The following is a 22,934-nucleotide window of genomic DNA, read 5'->3' as shown; positions in this document are numbered from 1 at the left end:
ATGTCTGATGTGAAGGCTTGTTTGATTATCAATTAATGTCAAACTGAGATGCGAGAGGCTGTCTGGATTCCAGTTGGGTTTAGCTTGCAGGGCAACATTTCCAAATAAAAATAAACCTTCTCATCGTGACTGCAGACGTCTGCAGCGAAATATGATGGAAATATGATAGATTTGGTGTAAATCAGAGGAATAGACGCTCCGACCTGCCATGAAAACATCTGTGGGGTTTTTTTTTTGTTTGTTTGTTTTTCTCATAAATTTTGTTGTACAAGTTCTGTTAACTTAAAAATTTAAACACACTTTATCAACACTAAAGTTCAGATAAAACATAAGCAAACTGTGACTAAATTAAATAAAAGTTTATGACTCTTCCTGCTACCTACTGTTAAAAACAAAGAAACTGTGTGTAGAGAAACTTCCACCAAATCCGTAACAGACATGTCGCCTCACTGAACCTCCTTTATTTTATTTTATTTTCACATCATATAAAATAATAAAAATATTCTCTTGATCTGGATTAAGGCTCCTGGGCGTTTGACACTGGTCACCTGAACAAACCTTTTAAAAATAATATTGTATTTCAACAATAGACTCAACAATAAACTCTAACAGCCCAACAGAACCGGCCAGGTACAGACGACTTTACAGTTAAAAATGTTCATTTAAACTGTGTGTTTGGTATAATTAGATACCAAGTCAAGGCCCAGTTTGACCCAACTTCTGACTTTTAGGGGTTTTTCAGGTTTTTTTTTCTTTTTTTAGAATTTGGACAAAGTTTGTAAATAATACTTTAACGTGAAAAAATGATAAGCAGAAAAAATAGAAAAACAAATCTTAATGCATTTTTCTGAATAAAAAAAATCCAGAAAAATTATAATTTGAGAGGAAATCTAACTAAAATATTTTTTGAGATAGATTTAGGAAGCTGCTCTAAAACAAAACACGAGTATCAATCCAATACCAATACCCACGATATTATCAATACTTTAAGTCGATCCTGGTTGTTAAGATGCCTGACTTCAGTCATTCAGCCCTAAAAAAACAGCAACTCAAGAAATAGTGACTAAAATATTTATAAAGGGTAAAAAAACAGAAATAACATTCTTATTGCATTAAATTCAATCAATTATGTGCTTCTTGACACGTCTAGTATAGTTTATGTTTCACTTTAAAGACCAAACTCTGTTTGGCTTCACCGTGACCTTTAACCCTTCAGCCAATAACAGGTCATTACAGTTTCCCACCTCCAGAGGAACACTTGGTGCAGGTAAGTTCACTCAGGCATCATTAAAGATGATAAAACTTTAAATGACTGGAACTGGGATTCAAACCACAAGCTATAATTATAACTTTTTTAATCAACTAAAAACTTTACAAATCAGTTTTAGCTTCTGTTCTACTTTGAGAAAACAACATGCAGAAGTTGTTTTAGTCATTTGATTTTGTTTTTAAATGACTGTAAGAACGTAGAAATAAATTAAAAATAATCTTTCAATGCTTTCAGGAGATCATGAACAGTGAAAACAATCAGATATTAATGTAGGAAACAATAACATTTTACCTGCCGACATGATTCTTAAACATCTAAAAGACGAGCACTGCTCTGGTGCATTATGGGAAATGTAGGATTCAGTGTTTTTGGGGCTTCGCCCATAGTAATGACTGGGAGTCAGGATTTCTCATTCTTTTGAGTTTAACTATCCCTCGTTAATCTGTCCCTTGCAAGCCACCCAGCTTTATTGGAATTCAGTGCTAAATTGCTGGTGTGTCTCTAAACTTTTTCCATGAATTATGCATTTAGCATAAAATCACTCCCTGCCCTCGGAGTCATAAACCAGTCGAGCTGCAACACAGGGAGGAGATTTTTATACCTAAATCAGTGTCTCGGATGATCCCTTTGAAATAATCGAGAGAAATCAAATAAAAAAGGATTGTGATGCTAGGAGCCTGATTTTTAGTCTCCAGAAGCCAAATTTTGTGTGATATTAGAGGTTCAGCAGGAATGGCTGCAGAGCAGCAGGGATTCAGAGCAAACATGAGTACAAGACAGAAATAAGCATAATTAGCATCTAACACAAACAAGGTATTAAGTTCAACTCAGGAGAGAAATATTACAAGATAAGCATTTTTTGTTGCACCTTTCTGTGGAAACTAGTCTTGCCCTTCACATCTTAATGAACAGCTGCACTGCAAAAACACAAAATCTTACCAGGCATCTTTGGTTCAGTTTTTAATGCAAATTTCTGAAGTAAGACAAAACTAACTTTGAAAGAAGAAGTAGGAGCTTGTTTTGAGTCAGCAATCCTTAAAATTGATGAAAAACTTGTTCCATCGGCAGATAATTCATTTATAACGAGATGTTTTTTCCATGTTGTAAGTTAAATATCTGCTAACAGAACAAGACATTTAATCAATGTTAAGGAATTATTGAGTAAAAACAAACTACCATTTCTTTCTTTATTTCTTTGTTTTGTCTTCCTTCAAATGTATTAAGGTATTTGGAATAGAAAGATACTTGGTAAGATTGAATGTTTTTGCAGTGTATATCTGTCACGGCTGCTTCCAGAGAAAAGTTGTGACTTCTTGCTGCGACGGAAAGGTGCGGGTTGGTAGTGCAGCGCCGGGCCGGGCCGGGCCGCACTGAGCCGGGCCGCACCGGGCCACGCCGGGCCGCACCGCGCCGGCCCAGCGGTGGGATCAGCTGGACGCGCTGAGAGCCTTCACATCCCCAACACACAACCCCTAATTACTGCACAACCCCGCCAGTTCGCACCCTTAGGCCAGTACCGACTGCTCAATGCCAAGATGTAAACACTGCATTATTAACACTACATACAGTCTGAGCACACAGCGATGTTTAATGTACTTTTTGGATGTCTACACGGAGGCATTACATCAGAGGGATTGTTGATGTGCAGCGGCATACAATGAATTTATTGTCTCCCAGACAGAGCGTTCCAGGATTAGCAGATGGACGATTTGCTGCGTGAAGTGTAATGTATGCCTACAAATGATGCTTAATGATATCTTCCAGGGACGGAAGCGAAACATCACCGTTTTCAAGGCTAAATGTACAGAGTGTGACAGAAAGCTGCAGACGCAGGATTAGGAAACGTCATGCTTTCTAGTTACTGGCTGATCTAGATGGACACAAAAATATCTTCTTTAAAGAAAAAAAAAAGATTTTTGCATTCATCTTGATTCTGGAGTATTTAAACATTGACCTACTTATTTTTAAAAGCAATATTTTTTTCTGAAATAACCCAGAAAATGTAGGAGCTGTTTGTCTGTCCAAAAAAACAAGAAAACTTTTTTATGTTTTTTATAAACAATGATTTGCAGATACAAATATCTGACTGTTTTGTTAATTTGGATAAAATTGAAATTAATTTATTATTGAGCAGATAAAATAAAAACGGCACTAAAGTTTGCTTTAAAAATGTCATCATTTTTTCCCCATTTTTGTGGCCCCATGTGTTTTCAACTTAACGACTTCAAAACATTTGGACGCTGCTGGTTTAGAGTTTGCAGAAAGTTGAACACATCACTAATTTCAACCAGTTTTTAAAAAACGTTAAAAGCCCAAATGAAACTCAGCTGAGACAATTCTGTGAAGAGCAGCGGCTGTTTCTGGACCTTCAGCTCCGTAAATATCAGAATATTTGCAAATATCCACAAGGCATTTCTGATAAATGGATAAAATAGTTTATTACTGCTTTTGTTATTTCATTGACTCCTCTGATAAGTTTGCACATTTCAGAGTCTGTGCTTCTTTCTTCAGAAAGAAAAACCTTAGTTTAAAAGTTGTAAATTTGCCAGAAAGAGATGTTTTCTTACAATAAGACATTTTTATACTGGATATTTGATACTTATTAAGTGACTTTTATTCATCAAACTAAAAAAAAGATTCATCTAATATTTTAATAGTTGAATCTTCTCAACACATTTGAAGTTGTTTTGTGAATTTCATTGTGCTGCTTCAGGTCAGTCATTCATAAATTTCTAAAATGAAACCAAAGTTATTTCCTGACATTTTACAATTAGAAAACTGTAAGATAAAATCCTTAAATGTATCATAAAAAAGAAATGTAAAAAAATCAGACATTGCGAGAGAAAAAGCCATAAGTTTCCTGCGTTTAAGTGAATAATTTAGAAAATCCGGGTTTTTTTCTGCATCAGAACATTTCGGGTCCAAACTCATGCAGCCGTGTTGCAGCTTCAACCTCACATCCTGTGTCCTGGGTCCAGTTTATGGAGAATCTGAACCCGGAGATGTTCTGGTTCCACCACTTAAGCATTGGAAAATCTCCAGATGCCCCTCGCATCCGTTTATCACCTCAGTCCGCGATGACGTTTTCATCATAAACGTCTAACTTTATGATACCAGTAAACTTCTGACTTTTTTCCAAGTACATTTCTGACTCCTAGTTGTAATTATTATAAATATATGATTATAAATGTAAGTCATCAGAGCAACAGTTGCTCATCAGGTTCCAGAGAAATCTCTGCATTCTGAATGATCTGATGATTTTACTGAGTGGAGTTTATTTAGTTTGGTTGGTTTCCTGCATCAAACTGAATTTAAAGCACTGTTCCTTTAATATTAGCAGAACTGATTTCATCTCTGTTCCAGATGCTCAATGTTTTATCCACCAGTAAGTCAGTTTAGATGCATCTACAATGACTTTTGCTGTCTGATCCAGTCTTGATCCCTGAGGATTTTAAGTGTCACCTGAAGGTGAAACCCGTGACAACACACAAAACCATTTAAAAATGTCAATATTTCCCACAGAGCAACAGAAGAATCTTGTGAAATAGTTTTATGTGAGATGTTTTATTTTGTGAAGATATTCCTGGATAATTTGCTGACCGAGCGGTCCAAACGGTTCTGGGAGTTGAAAGGGGGAAGAAACAAAGAAGTGAAAGAGGGTTTTTGTTTCCCCCTGTGAAACCGTCCTGATGTGATGTATGTGGGATAGAAACGTCGATACCCACCTGTGGAGCTGATGAAGAGACGTAAAGAGATAAAACGAGCAGAGCTTCAGATCCTTTTCACCGGGTTGTAAAGCGGGTCACTCCATAAAGTGAAGTGTGTGATTAGAGGAAAAACCAACCTGGGAGACTCGGGATGGAGCCACATCCCTCTCCGAGTTTGGGCTTCCCACCAGCTGAGACCCGGCCGAGCGCGGCCCACGGTTTGATGGATGAGGACAAAAAGGCCGAAGCTGCCATAAGCGCGGCTCCGGCGCTCTGCGGGGAAGAAGATCTGCCGGTTGTCTCCTCTGGAGTTCTTCTAATGATGGGATCTGGGTTGAGTTCGGTCCGGCACAAGTTGTTCTGTACGTAACGGTGTGCTGCAGAGCAGAGGTGAGATGGTCATGAAATATTCAGAGAGCAGATATGGAGTCGGTGAAGATCGGACGTAGACGGACATTTTAGGCAGAACGCACTCTGTGTGAGGCCTTCGCTTCCTCTTCTCTTTGAAAGCTCCATCTTTATAATGGATGGCAGAACCTCCTGGGAGTGTCTAGACGCTGGTGGGAAATCTAAATGCCTGGGAAAGCCGCTTGCATCCCTGGTAAGTAGTGCCGAGCGCGGGAAAAGTGCAACTCAGAGGGGCGACGGGAAGTAAAGAAGATCACATCTTCACCCCGATTATCTCCATCCTCACCCCAGATGGCGTTTTCCTCTGTAAGTAAAGGACGTCAGGATTATTCAGGCATAAATGTTGCCTGACTCTTATTTTCTACCTTTCTGCCTGTAACCCCAGCTGCCCTCAGCAGCAGACCACGATGCTCTCTGTCTGCAGCCTCTCCACCCCGCCTGTCTGCCCTCCACCTTCCTTCGTTCCCTCGGCCTCTCCCCCCCTCAGTTATTTATGAGCAGGACTTGAAATAGACTTCAGTATTTGATAAAAGCGTGATCTTTAATCTGAGTTGCCTGAGAAGTGCATTTCATTTTTATTTGCCATCATGGATTGATGGAGGAGTGTGGAGGTTATCCTCTCAGAGATTGCTCATGTAAATCCCTCTGAAAATCTGCCGTTGACGTCAACTATTGTTTCCATTCCTGTAAAATTACCCGTTGCACGTCTCGCACCTTCCACTCCACGTCTCACCGTTGGGTCAGGCTTTTCTGGGGAAAGCAGGAAAAATAAAACGGGTGATAAATCCAAGATGACAGTAACGCTGTATGGAGGAGGCCCCTGGTGCATCGCTTCGCTCAAAGCCAGCTGCAAATCCAGCTCTTCCTTCTTATGTGGCAATTACTGATGTGTAACATAACCTGCGTGTATCTGCTCAGTTCATTACGGCGACGTTCTCTATAGCTGGCAAATGTTCTTTAAGATCCTACGGCAAATTAGCTCATCCCCCCAGGACGCCGTTTATTGGATGATCCTGCGCCAGAGGATGCCGCAAAACCACTCTGGGCTCTCCGCAGCCTGGCCTCGGTCGCCACAGGGTTAATATTTAAAAGCGTGAGCTCCCAGTCGTGTATTGATGATATGTTTTGAAAATTGCTGAGGCAGGCTCATTGTTACAGTGCTGTCTAGGAGATAGCCAAGCCTCCCTCCGACACCACCACCCGTCCCTCCTTTATAGCCGCCAGATGGAAAACACACTAAAGCATGTAATGTAATATAGCTTGGCACATGGAGGTGTTTCACACCAACTTCATCTGGCCTCTGATCTGCCACAACACATCACCTGGAAGAAGGTTTTTTTATTCTTTCTTCAACCAGAAACGCTGCTGGTCACTAACCCAGACGGAGGAGGAACAGTGGAAAACAAGTGGAAAACAGGCTGCGCCTCCCTGACGGCTGAGCCACTTCTCCTCCAACTCCATCTTTCATTTTTGCTTTAATTCTTCTCTTCAATGAACTAAAACTGCCACAACTTCAGTACAACTCGTCTCAGTCACAGACGGCAAGAAGAAGAAAGAGGCGCGATCTGTTAGTCCTCCACCATCACCCCTGCCCTCCCCCTCCCCTGCAGAGATTTCCACCATCAGCTTCCTGCCCTCCCCCTACCCCCACCTCTTTCTCTCCGTCCCTCGCCCCCCCTCCCCTCCCCGGGACGCTGAATTTTACAGTACCGTCTGCAGGATCCCGGATTGTGCGGCGCACTCCTCTATGCAGAGCAACACGGCTCCGGTGGAGGAACGCTGGAGGCAGCTGTCAAGCGCAGGCTGCTGCTCCTGCTGCTCTAGTTGAGCCTCGGCGCCGTACCGACTGATTTCACATTCACCAATAAGAGACGGCACAGGGGGGAGAGAGAGAGAGACACATACAGAGAGAGAGAGAGGGAGGGAGAGTCTCGAAGTGAGTGGTGTGGAGAGGCAAGTGGAGTGGAAGAGTGTCAAAAGAAAAAAGAGGTTACAACACCTCCCCAGCTCTCTTTCCTTTCTCCTGTCTGCTTTCTCCTTCTTTCTCGTGTTGGCTTAGAAGAGGAGGAAGAGGAGGAAGAAAGGGAGCTTTAAGAAATTAACTGAAGAGCAAGAAGAAGAAGAAGAAGAAGAAGGGGGAAAGCCTGAAGTCAAGCTTCGTTGAAGAGTTGAGGAGAGCTGCCTCCGTGGAACAAGGACCAGTAGAGCTCTGTCCAAACACTCGGACCCCTCGTGACTCCCACGCTGGCTGGACTGGTCCCGGTGCTCGGTCCCACTCTCCTGCCCTCGCCTGCCCACACCTGCCCCGCTTCAAACATGATGATGTACTTTTGGGTGAGTACTGGAGCTCCCTTTAGGTTGATGTTGTTCTCCAAGCAAGCTGCTTGGTGTCTGCGATGCTGCGCCTCCCAATGCGCTGATGGTTTTTCACTTCCATGTGTTTTATTGATGCCGGGTGCTGCAGCGAGACGCCATGGAGGCCTGTGTTTACGTGTCACTTTTATTCAGGGGGAGGATGTTGGAACGGGGATATTAGCGGCACCAACACCTTTACAAGTTGTTCCTCTAATTCCAGTGATGGCAGAGCGACCCGGCTCGGGTTCTGAGTCCGTCCGGCTGCTCGGGGTCTTCTGGGGACGTTTCATGATCTGGGTCTCACATGCTGTTGTTTTCGCTTCCCGTACGTCTGAGTCGTAAATGAATCAGCGTCAAAACGCAGGTTGATTAGGGATTGTTAACCAGAGCTGCTGATTAATTCCCTTTGAGATCATGTGTGATTAGTCAGATTGGTTCTGTCTCCTTGGCGGTTTGTGTCCTCACCACAACAATTCCCGACCAGACCTTCACTGCTTCGCTCGCTGCAGATCATTTTAATCCTCCGCTGGTTTGTTGCCTTCGCTCCTCCACAGAAACAAAAAGCAAATGAATATTTGCAGTATTTCCACTGTAAACAGTCTGAGCTGTAATGCAGTTATAGATGTGTCTCCTGCAGAAGCTGTGTGTGTGTGTGTGTGTGTGTGTGTGTGTGTGTGTGTGTGTGTGTGTGTGTGTGTGTGTGGGGGTGTGTGTGTGTGTGTGTGTGTGTGTGTAGGTATTGATTGTGAGTTCAGATTTCTGGGGAGAGAACGTCTTTTTTTGGGATGGGGGCTTATTTCACCTGGAAGAATCCATTATAAATGACTTTATACCTAAAACATTCTCTTGTAGTCGAAGCGAAAAACAAAGGATGAATAAGTAACGTGTGCCATGCATGCAGTGGGCATCGATCTGAAGCTCACATATCGGGGTAGACAGGCTGCTTTGAGGCCAAAGTTACAGTCTAGTGCTCAGATTTGAAGCATTTGTAAAGTTGTGGGAGTGATGGGAAGGAGTATGACTTCCAGCTTGTGTCCTGACTAAAGGAAAATAATCCCACCCATGGTGTGGGTTGCTGCGAGGCCTCGCTCCAGCTGAGGCCTCTTTGATTCTCGTCCCTCAGCCTCTCCTGGGTGTCGTTGCTTATTGAGAGGAGCTCATCACTGTCTCCTGGCCTCTTTGAAGGTGTGCTGCAGGGATGTAACTCACCTTTCTCCACCTCCGGTTTCATGACAAATTCCCCCTCCAGCTACTCAGAGTGATGACCACACACAGATGTGGGCTGAGTGGAGCGAAGCAGCGATGCTGACAGTTTACAGCCCTGCAGCTTCATCAGTGGAGCATCGGGCCTCGTTCGCTGTAGTGGCTTTATTCTCATCGCATTAGAGGAGAAGCATCTGCGACTCTCTGCATATGTTTAACTGTGGCTCCATTAGCGTCACGCTAAATAAAACTCTTACTTTGTTCACTTGCTTCCTGCTTTCTTGCAACTTTTTCCATCACAGGCTTTAGTTGAAACAGGATAAATGCTTCTTTGGAGAAAGTCTTCCTATACAATTTGAAACCCGAAACTTGTAGTTATTGGTGCAATAGTTGGGAAAAACAGATGAGGAAAGGCGTTTCTATCTGTGTTGGCAAACGATGGGCTAAATAACCTCCAATAGAAAATATGACTCCATTATCAACATCAGTTATTCAAAACTATTAAAGAAGTGACAAAAAAAACCATGAAAATGAAATTATAGAGGTCACACTCAGCTTCCTGACTGCATATTTATTCACAAACTGTAAGAAAAGACAAATGTATGAGTGCTTTTGATCAGTGTTTCCTAACTTATCAGATTATTTTATTTAATTTTCAACCACAAAATTGTTCTGGGACTTAAAAGCTATTCTAAGACAGATGATAATTCACTGCTAAAAGTTCCACAAATGCTGCTTTGTTCCAGTTCAGTTTCCAAATCTGTTTAGTTTTTGCAGATTCATTGTCAAGATATGAGAAGATTAATTTATTTCTAAAATAAAACACGTTATTCGTGAGTTGCGGTGAGTTTTCAGGTCTGAGTGTTTGCGCTGCAGGTCTGACTCAGTGGTAGGTCAGGTTGGGGCTGAAATCCTTCAGCTTATTGTTGACCCCAACAAGCTCCTCCCTGAGTCAGGAGCCTCCCAGCAGCCTGGCTGAAGGTCCTATATGGTACAAAATGTACCATATAGCAGAGGTAGCGCCACTCATCACCAGCAGAGCCGGTACACCGCGATGGAAAGTCAGGTGGTCGCCCTCTCCCGCGGCTTCATGTGTAATTTGAGATGTTTCCCTGTTTAAAGATCACTTTTGAGAGAAGGGATCAGCGAGCGATCTGCTGTTCTACATCTGGTATCCGCTGTGTTGGAGTGTGTGCGTGCGCGTGTGTGTGTTTGTCGGCCAGCGTTTAGCTCCATGAGGAAGTTGCGACTGCCTCTCGTTTGAACTGCAGGTGGTGAGCATTACCTGCGGTCCCTCCGGAGGCCTGTCAGCCGTGCATCAGTCTGGGGAACCTGCAAGCTCCCCTCATTAGAATATTTATTCACCAAGCAGATGTTCTTATCCAGGGCAATTACCTTTGGCTTACATTTCCCTGTTGCCCACTGATCTAGATGAATGTGTATACAAAGACGTCCCGGGTTATGCATGGGGCCCCTGGGTGCCACCCTCCACATATACACGGCAGGCGAGGCGGCGACCGTCTGGCCTGTGGCTCAGCTCAGCCTGAAAACTCCTGCCTCCACTGCACCGCCGTAATTGGAGGAAGTGGAGGTGACGTTTCCTGCAATGGCCACACAGTGATGGAGAGATGGCCTGTATATCATTCTCTCCAGCCGGCTGTTCCTTTGAATTAGAGACAGAGAGAAAAAGGGAAGAGGCATGGAGTGGAGAAACCATGCATGCTTCTGTCCTCCCCTCAGTGTGATGAATAATTTAGCAGTGCAGGGCCCTTGCTGTCGAGTAGAGATGGTGGTAATGGGGAGACTGGATATATATGGCATGGCGATGCTTTACGTTAGACTTCCCCAACCAACGCAGTGGAGTGTGCCGCGGGCTGCTCTCATGATGTGTTTTGCCTGCATTAATGCAACGCTTTTATTTATCGGCGGAGAATATAACAGACGTGTGGAAATGGTTTATCTGTGGCCACCGGTGAGGGCGCCGGCTGCTGTGATTGGGTCATCCGTGGTGCATTACAGTATTTTACAAGACGAGCTGGAAGATTTCATGTGTGCTTTTATTTCACGCTCCGTATATGTGCAGCATCGAGCCGTGTTGAGGTTTGCAGGAATTCATAACGAACGGTGCTGATCAGCCATTCTGGACGGCAGGGCCGCCGGTTTCATATTGCAAGATGAAGTGCTTGCGATGGTTTGTTAATGTATTAATTGATCTGTGTCCTCAGACGGGCGAATCAGGAGTAGTGTCACGTAGACTCTTTAGTACTCCCCGAGATGCCTTCATTAGCTGCTGCTGGCCGGCTCTCCACCCCCATTACAGGACCACGTCGCCACACACTTTACCTGACTGCTGTAATAACTTCAGACGTTTCTATCTGCCGGCCAGACCTCCGACGGCCCGAACCGTTCGGGGGCTTAACATCAAATGCGAGGCGCTCCTTTGAACGGCTGACACTGCAGGTGATTCTCTCTGGGAGTGTCGTGTGGCGTTGTTTTGTCTGCCAGTGGTTGCTCTCCTTTTCTTCCGAGCTTGAATAACGGCTGTTGCAATCAGTCATTAACTTCCAGCTGAATGTTTTATAACGTGGAAGGGTGCACATGCCTTTGTTGCGTCAGGCGAGCCGAGGAAGCAGCGGCGGAGTCGCTACATCCAGGAAACCTGTTATCTCCTTAACCGCTAATACCACGGAGATTCTTGCAACTTCATTGGGTTGTGAAATTGTGTATTTTTCAAGTGCAATGCTGAGTTCATTGAAAATGCTTTCGTAGGGAAACACGAGGGAAGCAGAGGTTTATTTCCATTCATGATTTGGGAAGCGGGGCCTCGCCCTTTGTTCTCTGCGGGATCATTTGCAATCAGTAGCTTCAGCAATAATTCTGTCAGCTTTCGGTCTCTTCCCCTTGGGGCTAATGGGTCTACAGCCCAGCTAATTGTGATTAGGACTCTGACAGCAGGTCTTACTTGCAGGATTTTCACACCACAGTCCTCTTTGATATTAGCTGCACAGCTGATAAAGAGATTAGATAGAGGAGAGGAGGGAGGGACGGGCGGCGGGAGGTGGTCGGTGTTCTTAAACTACAGAAAGACACCTACACGGGGGAAATCACTGGTGAGTTTAGCAGAGGAAAATAAATCCGGCCGCAGTAAAAGCCTTGCGCTCGCTTATTGCACCTGCTATCATTAGCACTTTTGTACACATGGTCAGCCTCCCAGGGAAAAGTCATTATCCAGCTGTGCCGTTATTTTTCTGCTGTTTTCTCCTAGTGGAGTGTGACTTCAGGGCTATAGCCAGCGCACCATTTAATGCCTCCAACACAATAAAGGACTCTAGCCTTAATGATGTGGGATTGGATGGCCATGCCTCAGGTTGTCCAGGGGCTTGTGAGCTGTTACTACGAGCGGCCATTTTGCCTCGCCGCTGTTGAGGCTCCATGTCAATTCAACTCGGAGCAGTCCAGAGGAGGCGAAAATAAAATTTCCTGATTAACTGTTGCCTCGTCGTTTAAGCAGCAAAGCGATGCAGCCAGAGGAGGGGAAGGATGGAGGGAAAGCGCTGTTTTCCTCCGACTGAGTGAACAATCCTGCATGAACGAGTGGCAAGCAGCGAGATGTTTGATTATGTAGAATAACGGTTTAAACTAAAGCAAAGCAGATGTTTTACATCCTAATGACTCAGAAAATGAAATATTAAGAGCACGGCTTCTCCAACAAAAGGACGAGCCGATGAAACTGGAGCAAAAGTTCAAACGTTTCTGCCCCAAATTTCCAGCCTAAAAATACGCAACAGCATCATTTGCACATTTGCAGTGAGACGATGGGATCACAGCATGTGTCATTCAGTCTGCAAGGAACACAATAAACAGTTTTCTGAGCAATTTAGACGTCATGGCCTAAAAATGTCGCCATTCAGCTGATCCAAGGGAAGAAAGGGCTTCTCTCAGCGCTGATTCAGTTTCAGAAGTTCCTTCTCCTTCGTAGTGGAGCGTCACACGCCTGGCAATTATGTTTTCCAGCCTTCATTGCTTTTCTTTCCTGAGCTCGGCCTGTTGCGCCGGTAGCTGCAGAAGTCTCTCATGGCAGTCCTTCATCCTCGGCGGCCGCGTTGCAGCAGAAGGCGTGTGCATCGCTAACACGCTAGTGCCATGGCTATGCCCCGAAGTGTCAACTCTCACATACAGAAAAGATTGGAGGAGCGGTTCCTTTGAGAAGGCAGCAACATATCCTTTGGCAATCTGCCATGCATGATAAGAAAAACCTCCGCTGGCCTCCCTTTCACTGCAACAAATGTCATTTATGTGGCTTCCACCATTTTAAAACCCAGTTTTCTAAGTGAATGTGGAAGGAGAAACTGTTGGTGGAAGGTTTCAGTCGCTTTACTCATCTTTGCTTAGAAGCATGTCCTCTATTGGCTTAATGAAAACCTCATTGGAGCCCTGGCTGTGCCTTTCCGTACAGCTGTGCTCCCACAGAACTCCGATCCACATACAAGCATTTACATTTGCACACATTAGCATACATTAGCAGGAGCTGCATGAGGACAAATTAGATTGAAAAGCAGCGCCCCAATCTTTCATGAAACCTAAATAAAATAAGTGTTGTTCCATTCGGAGGCTTTCTGGAGGCGGGCGGAGTCTGGTGGGTGTAATGCCGACACACAGGGTGCGTTTGATTCGCTGATTCGGCTGTTTTTACACACCGTGGCATTTTACCAGTGCAGCTTTAGCTTTAACTGCTCAGAGATTTTATGTGCAAATAAAGTGTTGAGGAAACAGAATAAAATTCTGAATTTAATAAATGAGTATATATATATATGCAGAAAAATAGATAATTTATACTTCTTCATAACTAAAATAATCCTACAGTCATAATTTTTTATGTTTTGCTCCAAAACAAATTGGATCCACTCTATAAAATCAAAATCTTATCAAGTACTTTATCTAGTTTCTTGTGCAAATGACTGAGTTGGAAAAAGGACAAAATTAATTTAAAAGTATATCTTCAACCAGAAATAGGAGTTTAAGTAAATAATTCCTTTATATCGATGAATAAAAAGTAAAAGTTTCACCACTGGCAGATTATTTCACTTATAACAGGAAAATGTCTTCTTAAAAGAACAAGTACTTCTTTAATTTGTGGAAATAATTACTCAAAACATGGTAACATATCTTTACTAAGGTACTTGCACTAAAAACTAAACCAAAAATACAAAAAAAATACTAAGAATTTGAGTTTTTGCATTGAGTTTCAGTAATAAAGGTTTAAAAAATGTTTCTCTTCAAAAGCAGAATTGAGAAAGCTCAGTTTTCTTGAAGCAGCAAAAAACGAACCTAAAGGAATAAATTTAACCACCAGGGAACAAAATGAACATAAACCTGACATTTATGGAAATATTAAACAATAATCCTGTACTGCAAAATGGCAGTCAGGTGAAAATGTTATGCATGTCTGGCTGTTTTATCGCAGATAAACGTGTATATTTATCATTAAAATGATCTACAGCTGCAGCTCAAACCAAAGTTTTCCTCCCCAAACATCTCGCCTGTTTTCATATATGTGTTTATTTTTTACGGGTGCGAAGGCTCCATTCAGAGCTTGTTATATACTCTTCTCAATCAATCGCGGCCGGTATAAACCACGCTGTCACGTAAAAGGGGGTTAAGAAACAGTGTGGCACTCTGGCTGTAAAATTAATGGCAGGAGAGTGACATTAGTGTTATAGGTTATTGACCGATTTCATGGAATTTATGACCCTAATCGAGAGGCAGTGTCAAAAGGAGTGAAGCAAATAGGAGTGGCGCTGACAGCAGGGCCGCGCTGTGGCCACTGGACACCACAATTTGAGCCTTCCCACTAAATTGTAGCCGGGACTTTATAAGTCTCTGCGGAGGCTCCTGTCGCTGTCCCTGCCCGGGTCCGGAGGCCATGCCCCGGGCCTACCTCCATCCTCCGGGTCAGACAGCGGCAGGCCGGGCAGATGATGAGAAACGCCACTTCATCTCACCTCATGTCAGGCTTGGCCTCTCGCCGTGTGCATCCTGCTGTCAGAGAGATGCTCCCTGTTTGTTTGTGGGGGAGGCGCTGGCGGTGGGGAGAGATGGGCTGGTTCTCATGCAGTTTTCATCATCATTATATAACCTGCTGTACAGTATATTTGTAGCTACCGGTGTCTGTTTCCACGCCTGGGAGATCTGGTCAAAGCTCCTGTTTAAGCTGCGACTAGAAACAGAAATATTCAAACGGCCGGCCCGTAAAGACGACTGAACTCTGGCTGATGAATAATTCTGAGTGAAAATGCGGCGTAATGTGACAGGGTTGTCATTTTATTCCAAAAATATATCTGTATGCAGCGATGAGTGCAGGTGAGACGATCGCAGGACGGTGGCCTGAGAGGCCGAACGCGACGAGCTTTTTGATTGGTTCCTCCTCAAACTGGATATCTCAACATCCTGTGCTGACTTTTTATACAACTTAGTTTCTTAAATACTTTTTTCAAACTCAGCCTTCTATATAAACCCCATGAGGCAGAGAAAAAGATATTTACAGAATATTTTAGCATTTTTATTTCTAAATTTTCAAGGTAAACTGCAAAAACAAAAACTCCTACCAAGTATTTTTTGGCTAATTCCTGGATAATTTAAATAAGTAAATAATTCCTTAATATTAATGAAAAAGTTCTTGTTCCACTGGCAGATTAATAAATTAATATTTCCATAGAAACTAGACAGGAAAGTCCTTTTGTGGTGCTGCAGTGTAAACTTTAACGACTCACAACTAATCTGAGGATAAATAGTTTTCAACACTCAAACGTAAAAGTTCATTCTGATTATCTGCCTATATATGTATAGTCAGTACTAAAGGACTCGACTTGTTTGTAGAAAGTTTTATTCTTGTGTTTTTCTGGCTGAAGGTACTTTGAGGTCTGCTGAGCTTCCACAGGGATTCTCACTGCCTGCAGTTTGTGACCAGCTTCAAATAAAACTTGTTCTAACCGGAGGTTAATCTCCGGTTAGCTTCTACAAGTCAAGCTATATTTTGCATTTCTAAATATGAAGACAAACTTTTAATTTCCTAGACAATCTTTAAGGTACTTTACTTAATATTTTTTAACATTTTCAGGAAAATAAATTTGTTGCTGTTTGATTCCTCAACTCCGTTATGGACGACACAGAAAACATGGAAAAATAACAACTTAATTGTTGTTGCTTCACAGAAACTGCCCTACTACTGCAAAACTTCAACCTGAGATCTATTCATCTAAAAACTGAATTGAAAAAATCTTCAGCATTCACAAACTGAATGTACAGAAGCAGACTTTTGTTATTGAAGCTTATTAAACACCAGCATTGTTTTAGAAAGAAAAACCCAACTAACCAGAAGAAGTTAGCGTTATCAAAAAATGTCCTTGAAAAGTTTTAAATTACTGATGCAGTAGAAAACCTCTCAGCAAACAAAACATGCTCTCCCTGGGCCATCGCGGCTTTATGATGCAAGATGCTGTGCCGTCTCTGCGAACCTGACTTCATACTTTTGAACCCTGGCTTGACTTTGTGAAATTTGCAGCGGTTCTACTTTTCTGCAGTGTCTCTGCTCTCTGACTGAGTTGCTCTGTCAACAGCCTGACTCTTCCAGCTCCTCGTTGCGTCTCCATCTTTCTCTTCTCTCTGGATTAGCATCTTAGCAGCTGAGAGTGGCCTATCTCAAGTAAAAATAGTTACTCTACTTGCTAGCATAAATGCTATTAGCACATGGCACCAGTGAATTTTAAAAATATCTGATTTAAATGTAAAAGTGTTTTTCTTATGTCATAGTAACAAGATTGACTTTGATAAGAAATAATCTGATAATGTTTTTAAAGATTAGATAATTTCAGAGAAATTATTATTATATGTGGGTGGGATCTTATCAGTAACAGGAAGTGACATGTCATGTCATATAGTCCCAAATTTAAATGGAAAGCATATTTTTAATGATTTTAACACAATACAGTTAATATTTACTGATCATGTAGATCTTAGTTCTTCTTCTTCTTCATATTAAAGAGGAATTTTTATTAATTTCTATTTCTGAGTTGTTGACATCAAATTTCTGACAAAGTTGTAAAACAAACCAAACTGTAGTTTTATTTACATTTTTGGACACAATCTGGGTTCTTAAGTCTGAAAACTGATTGATGATTGCAGGTTAAAAATCCAAACACAACAAAACGTTGTGAAAGTTTTTGTCCTGATGATTTTTGACTCGGATCGACTTCAAGAGAAAATATAGAAAGAGCTGAATCTGGAAACTCTTGCACTGTTCATGCAGACTGACAACGAGCGCCGGCATCGTGTTGGAAAGTCTCAGTTTGATCTTATTTCAAATGTTAGAAATTTATCCTTTTATTGCATTGTTTATTATTGATCATGAAAAATTTCTTATAATCTGCACAGTTTTTTCACAAGTGTTCATACCTGTCAGTAAATTTGAAAATAAATATGATTAAATTTAGTTTCTCTGTGCAGTTTGATGGATAAATTAGACTTTTATGTGACCAGAGTCCTGAAGAAGCCGAGGTGAACTGACACATTTGCACTGGACAAAAACTTGGTAAGATTTGGTGCTTTTGCAGTGTTTTGCCAAATTTCAAAGCTAGAAGTAAATTAAAAAGATATTTGCTCTGGAAACTCGACCAAAACCATTGTTGTGTTTTGCAGCTGTTGGACTAATTCTAGTCTCTCTTCATCAAAGGATGTTTTCCTTGGAGTGGAAATGGAAGCTGACGTTGTCGGGCAGCGGCGGGGTCCTACGGAGCGCCGGCTCTCTGCTGTTTGTTTACCCAGGGTCCTTCAGGCGCTGTGAGGACGGTCAGCTGTGGCGACACCGTTCTGCCCCGCCGCTCTTTGGCTTCTGTGCGGCGCTCTAACCTGCTGTAAAACCCTTTAGTGCGGCCTGACACGTGGCCCTGTGGCTTGCTGTGGCCGGGCGGAGCAGAATGAGTTTCATCCAGCAGGTTGACGGTTGAATGTTACGGCAGCCTCTCTGGGGAGCGCGGTTTTCTCTCCACCGATGTTTGAAACTCGCTCAACAGATGCAGCGTTTATGCTCATAATGCTGCTGCTGCATCAGTGATGTTCAGGGAAACATCAGAATAAATTCCTGCTACCAGTGAAAAATTGCATCTGATGAGTTTGATGATGACGCGTAATAAGGATTAATATCTACTTGAATGTCATCGTTTGGAATGTGAGCGGTTTCTGTGACGGCTTAATCCCAGACACAAGACGCTGCAGATAAATTTCATCTGATTGATGAAGTGCAGACGGTCGTCGGCTGTGTTTTCTGCTCAGTGATGAACATATAAACATGGACGGCCTTCTCCTCTGCTCTCCTCATCAGCGTGAGACGCCCTGCAGGATTTGACAGAGAGCCAAGTAGTTTGCTTTTTAATTAAAAAGAAAATTCAATAACCTTATCAAGACTTGCCATTTTAGTTTGAGAAGTATTGATCAGCCGTTCAGTTATGCAGATCTGCTGCTTTCATCTTCTGGGCAATTTTGCGTGGCGGCCTCCGGTTGCTGAAAAAGATCTTATTTCTCAGAGTGTATTCCCTAACAATGAGGCGTGTGAATGCGTGTGAAGGTGAACGCTCCGGTCCAGACGTTCAGGACAGGATGGACGGACTCCCGCGCCTCTGATGATCTGTCTCAGCAGTGGGTTAATTGCCCACACACCTATGCATCTCTCATTCTCCACTTTTCCTCCTCTTCCTCGCGCCGCGTCTGCTAATGGAATTAAAAAACATGTTGCCAGGGGTCTTTGCAATTTGGAAAATAAGTCCATTAAGTTCATTAATTTAATAATGGGCAATAATAATGAATAAAAAGTATTGCTCAATTAGAGGGGAGCGTACGGTTGGCTGTCTCACATTCATTCGAAATCACCTCGGTGTGCAATAGCTTAATGAGATTATAATGGAATTGATATCACATAGGTAGTGAATTAAAGCGTTACCAGAGAACTCATTAGGAATGAAATTCTAATCCTGCAACACTTGTCACAGCTAAAATAGGCTCCTGCTCCTGTTATTAGGCTCCCGTCTGAAGGTGAATAAAGTTCTTCTCCTTGATGCGAGTCCATGTCTCTCAGTATTTGTTTGGGATCGTAGCGGCGCTGTGTCCGCGCGGCGGCGGCGGTCCCATCGGCGGGCCGCCGCCTCGGGTTTCACCGCCGCTGTTTCCAGATCGGCAAAAGCTGCTGAGAGCTTCAGTTAAAATTACACAGACAGCACATTCATAGTAATCTAAAAAGGTCAGGATAAATTACAGTGCTTATTTCAGTGAAAAAGCCAGGTAATGTGATCCGCTGTGAGTAGTTTTTTCATGCCCCCCCCCCATGCCAGCCAGTATATTCGCAGGGCTTATGGCGCAGATTTGACTCTTTGACTTTTACACGCTCGACACTTGATGTCAATTTACTGTCTGGGTTTAAAGACCGGCCGCGGCTGAGCGAGATGAACTTTTCCCTTTCATCGGAATATTACAATAATTTGAGGTGTTTTATATGCGTAATGGCTTTTTTTACAGGAACACTTAAAATAATGTGTCGTTGGAGGATGTTGTTAAAATCAGAAATAGATTGGTTCATAATTTAACTTTTCATTTAACGCGGGCGCCCTGATACACCTTGTAAATCCACGTTATCAGCAGTTTGTGCCGCTTCAGCAAGGCAGGCATGTCAAAATGTATTATCAGTGTCAGTCTTAATGTACTATATATAATGCATAATGTGCCACATATAACAGATTCAATCAGAAATTAGATCTCTGCCGCTTGAAAAATGTGGAAATGAGATATTAATCAAGGAAAAAATATGAAATTAAAGCACTTTTAGGAAGAAAGAGACGGATGTTGACTGAAAATTCAGCCTAGATTTTGATGAAGCCGTGAAATATGGCTCATTTCTTCTAAAATTGGAGATTTGAGCGTTTAAAGTCAAGTGTGCTCTCAACATGCAGTCTGCAGCAGCAGCAACTGTTACCGTCCATCAGGCTGGGAAGAGTTAGGTGTTCAAATTCAGTTAGCAGGTTAAAGGTCATGGTGGGAACATTAGGAAGACTAAACCAGCACTAGGTCTGTTTGGACAGGTTGGGATGCTGTTTACAGTGTTAACAGCATCTAGACAGGAATCCATTGTATTTTATCAATTATGACTGATTTTACACTGCAAAAACATAAAATCCTATTTGGTATTTTTCTCTAGTTTTTAATGCCGTTATCTCAGCACATTGGAAAGTAAGTTAGTTTTGTCATATTTCTAAGAATCTGAACACATGATCTGTAAAAAGATCAACTGTGTGAAGAAAAGATCCAAAAACAACCAATCAGAGCCAGGGAGCAGGTCTTAGCGCTGTCAATCAAGCGTGTGAACATGCTGCTAAATGTGCTAATGGAGAAACAACTTGCAGTTAGAGAGAAACCGTTTATGTGCCTTCATTGATGGCTGTGCTAACGGGCCTGAGCATCTACAACAGGACAGTTGCAAATACATAGAAATGGGCATGATTGACAGCAGTAAGACCCTTGGCTTAAAACAAGCTCATATATGTTGCTGAAAGGTTCCTGCTAAGGCAGTTTTATCTTATTCTAAGTGAATACTAGAAACTGGACAAAGATACTTGTAAGATTTTGTGTTTTTACAGTGAAGTATTGATTTGGCCAAGGAACTCTAACCTGCTGGGTAAATAGAATAAATGATATTAACTGAGTTTTTGTACAGTTGAGCTTAAATTTAATCAGTTTTTTTATTTACTCTCTTCAGATTTTATGTTAGTCTCAAACTTTTGCCATGAAAACTTAAACTTTACCTTTTTTCTGGAGGTCGTGGGAGGAGAAGCGGCGTCTGAAACAAACTAATCAGCCGGATGCGTCCGCCTGTCGAGTGAAAATAACTCTGAGTGTTTGTGACTTTTAAGCAGCAGATATACGACCTGCTTCCTGAGCTCCAGCATCGCTGGATGTGTGTGCATGTGGGCCGACATGTGTGTGTGCTTAATTAATATTTAAGCCACCTTCAGCGCACCCTGGAAACGAAGTAAAGGGGATTGTGTTCTCATGGATCCTTTAATCCACTGAATTAGCAGTTTAATAACAAGAAGCCATTTGTAGATTAGTAAGATCAAGCTTCCAAGACATGCTTGTGTACAATCTACTTAAATGCTTTGATTTTTGATGTTGGAAAACTTCGCCGGTGTGCGCTGTGCAGACAGCAGGGCCGTGAGCGTGCACGCCGCCGTGCGCTCAGAGCCGTCAGGGCTCTCCTGATATTATTTCATTATATCTTGGATTACTGCTGAAATGATTAGTTGATTAAATGAAGCATGGGGAATTAATCAATAGCACTTTTTGATTGACAGTATCATAATTCAGGCAGAGCTGCAGCCTGCAGAGCGCCTTCTGATCGCGGCAGATCTGCTGATTTCCTCGCTGACTTTATTACAGCAGCACTCTCAAATTGTCCCCTTTGTCCTCTTTTTATAAGCTGGTGTTGCTGCAAAGCCACAGCAGGCGTGTGGGGAAATCACCCAGCATGCACCAGGGCAACAGGCCCATTTAATTCCAGCTCCTGCATTACCACTTTTAATTGTTTAATTCTACACTTTTCACTCTTTTCAGGCACTTTTTCTTCTTGGAATTGGCTTTAATGTGGTCACACTGCAGGTGCACAGAGCAGGTAGTTCATTAGTCCGAAGGTTCCAGGTTTGAATCTCGCTCTGACTTGACAAATTGTGTGGAAGCTTTATTGATCAAGACACTGAACCCCAATTTGTTCTCAATGAGTGGAAATGCAGCACATTGCTGTTATAAATTACCACATTAAATAGATAACCTGCTTTAATGTTTTAACAATCTGCTTGTTTTGCTTCTGCTCCTATTGTCTCCTAAATGCAGACTCAACATCTTTTTAATGTCTTCTCTTTGTTGCAGCACTGAAGCCTTTTGTCTGATGGTCCCATAAAGAAACATTAACTCGCCGTTTTTTCTCAGGTGATGTCTTAAAAAGAAGCTAAAACTGAATCCGAGGTTTTCGTGCAGCAAACGTTTCCGTTCTCTAATGGAGGATAAAACTGTTGTGGACTTTAAAGGGAATAATCTTCGACCAATCAGCTGCAGGATTAACCCCTTCTGCCTTCATGACAATAATCAAACTGCAAAAACTAAATATTAGCAACAAGTTTTGCCAGTTTGTTGTGGAAATACTTTTGAAATAAGACAATTAACTTACAAGCAACTTTTCAGTTCTGATTTTTTTTGTTTTTAAATTATTTCTTAATAATTTTTAAAAATGTTCTAGTTTCACAGGGAGATTATTTCACTTATAACTGGAAGAAATTATTGCTATGAGTGAAATAATCTGCCTTCATCAATATTAAGAAATTATTTAGTTAAAACAAGATCCTCCATGTTCCTAGAAAGTTACTTTTGAGTTAGTTTGTGTTTTTTCAAGTTTAATAAAACATAAACAAAACCAAATACTTAATATAACATTTTAAATTTTTTGATTGTATCCTGAAATTTTAGGAATGAAAAATATGTTTTCCCTACCTGATGTGATTTATATCTAAAATTAACTTTAAAAAATGTATTTAGGAGATTAAATGTAATAAAAACTCAGTGTGAGGGTTTGTGTTTTTGCAGTGCAGGTGTATTTCAGGTGTTGAATTGAGTAACTGATATAAATCGCTTTTCTACAAAATAAAACAATGTGATCTTTATTGGGCGTGTAAAACTGGATCTCTGTGAGGTCTTCAGATTCACCCTGCTCAACTTTTTTCTGCAGCCTTGAAGCAAATTTAGACTTTGAACACATTTACAGAAGTGAGATCTGACTTGAAGTTTCTCCTTTCAGCTGAAAGCGCGAACTGACATAAAAAGCGCCGAATCCGAAGCGGCTGCAGATGCTGCACTTTGTTCTGCTGCTTTCTCACATTTAAAGAATAATTCAGGGATAACCT

The 22,934-nt window shown here is 42.1% G+C and overlaps 1 protein-coding gene across 17 annotated transcripts in view; it reads left to right on the top strand.

Annotated features, from left to right (window-relative positions):
* Positions 1–22,934, top strand: part of rbfox3a (RNA binding fox-1 homolog 3a) — a 514,332-nt gene that overhangs the window by 375,089 nt on the left and 116,309 nt on the right. The window contains exon 1 of one of the 17 annotated variants that reach the window (XM_055052125.1): positions 7,102–7,719. The exons of the other annotated variants lie outside the window; for them this stretch is intronic. Coding sequence (XP_054908100.1) covers positions 7,702–7,719 — 18 coding nt within the window. The 5' untranslated portion in view covers positions 7,102–7,701. Of the gene's footprint in view, positions 1–7,101; positions 7,720–22,934 lie in introns of those variants that run through there. 17 annotated transcript variants of the gene reach the window in all.

The sequence above is a fragment of the Poeciliopsis prolifica genome, unplaced genomic scaffold (genome assembly GCF_027474105.1).
Source record: "Poeciliopsis prolifica strain line A6 unplaced genomic scaffold, Auburn_PproV2 SCAFFOLD034, whole genome shotgun sequence".
NCBI lineage: Eukaryota > Metazoa > Chordata > Actinopteri > Cyprinodontiformes > Poeciliidae > Poeciliopsis > Poeciliopsis prolifica.
Note: the sequence above shows the minus strand (reverse complement) of the source record. Positions and strands in the feature narration are given on the sequence as shown.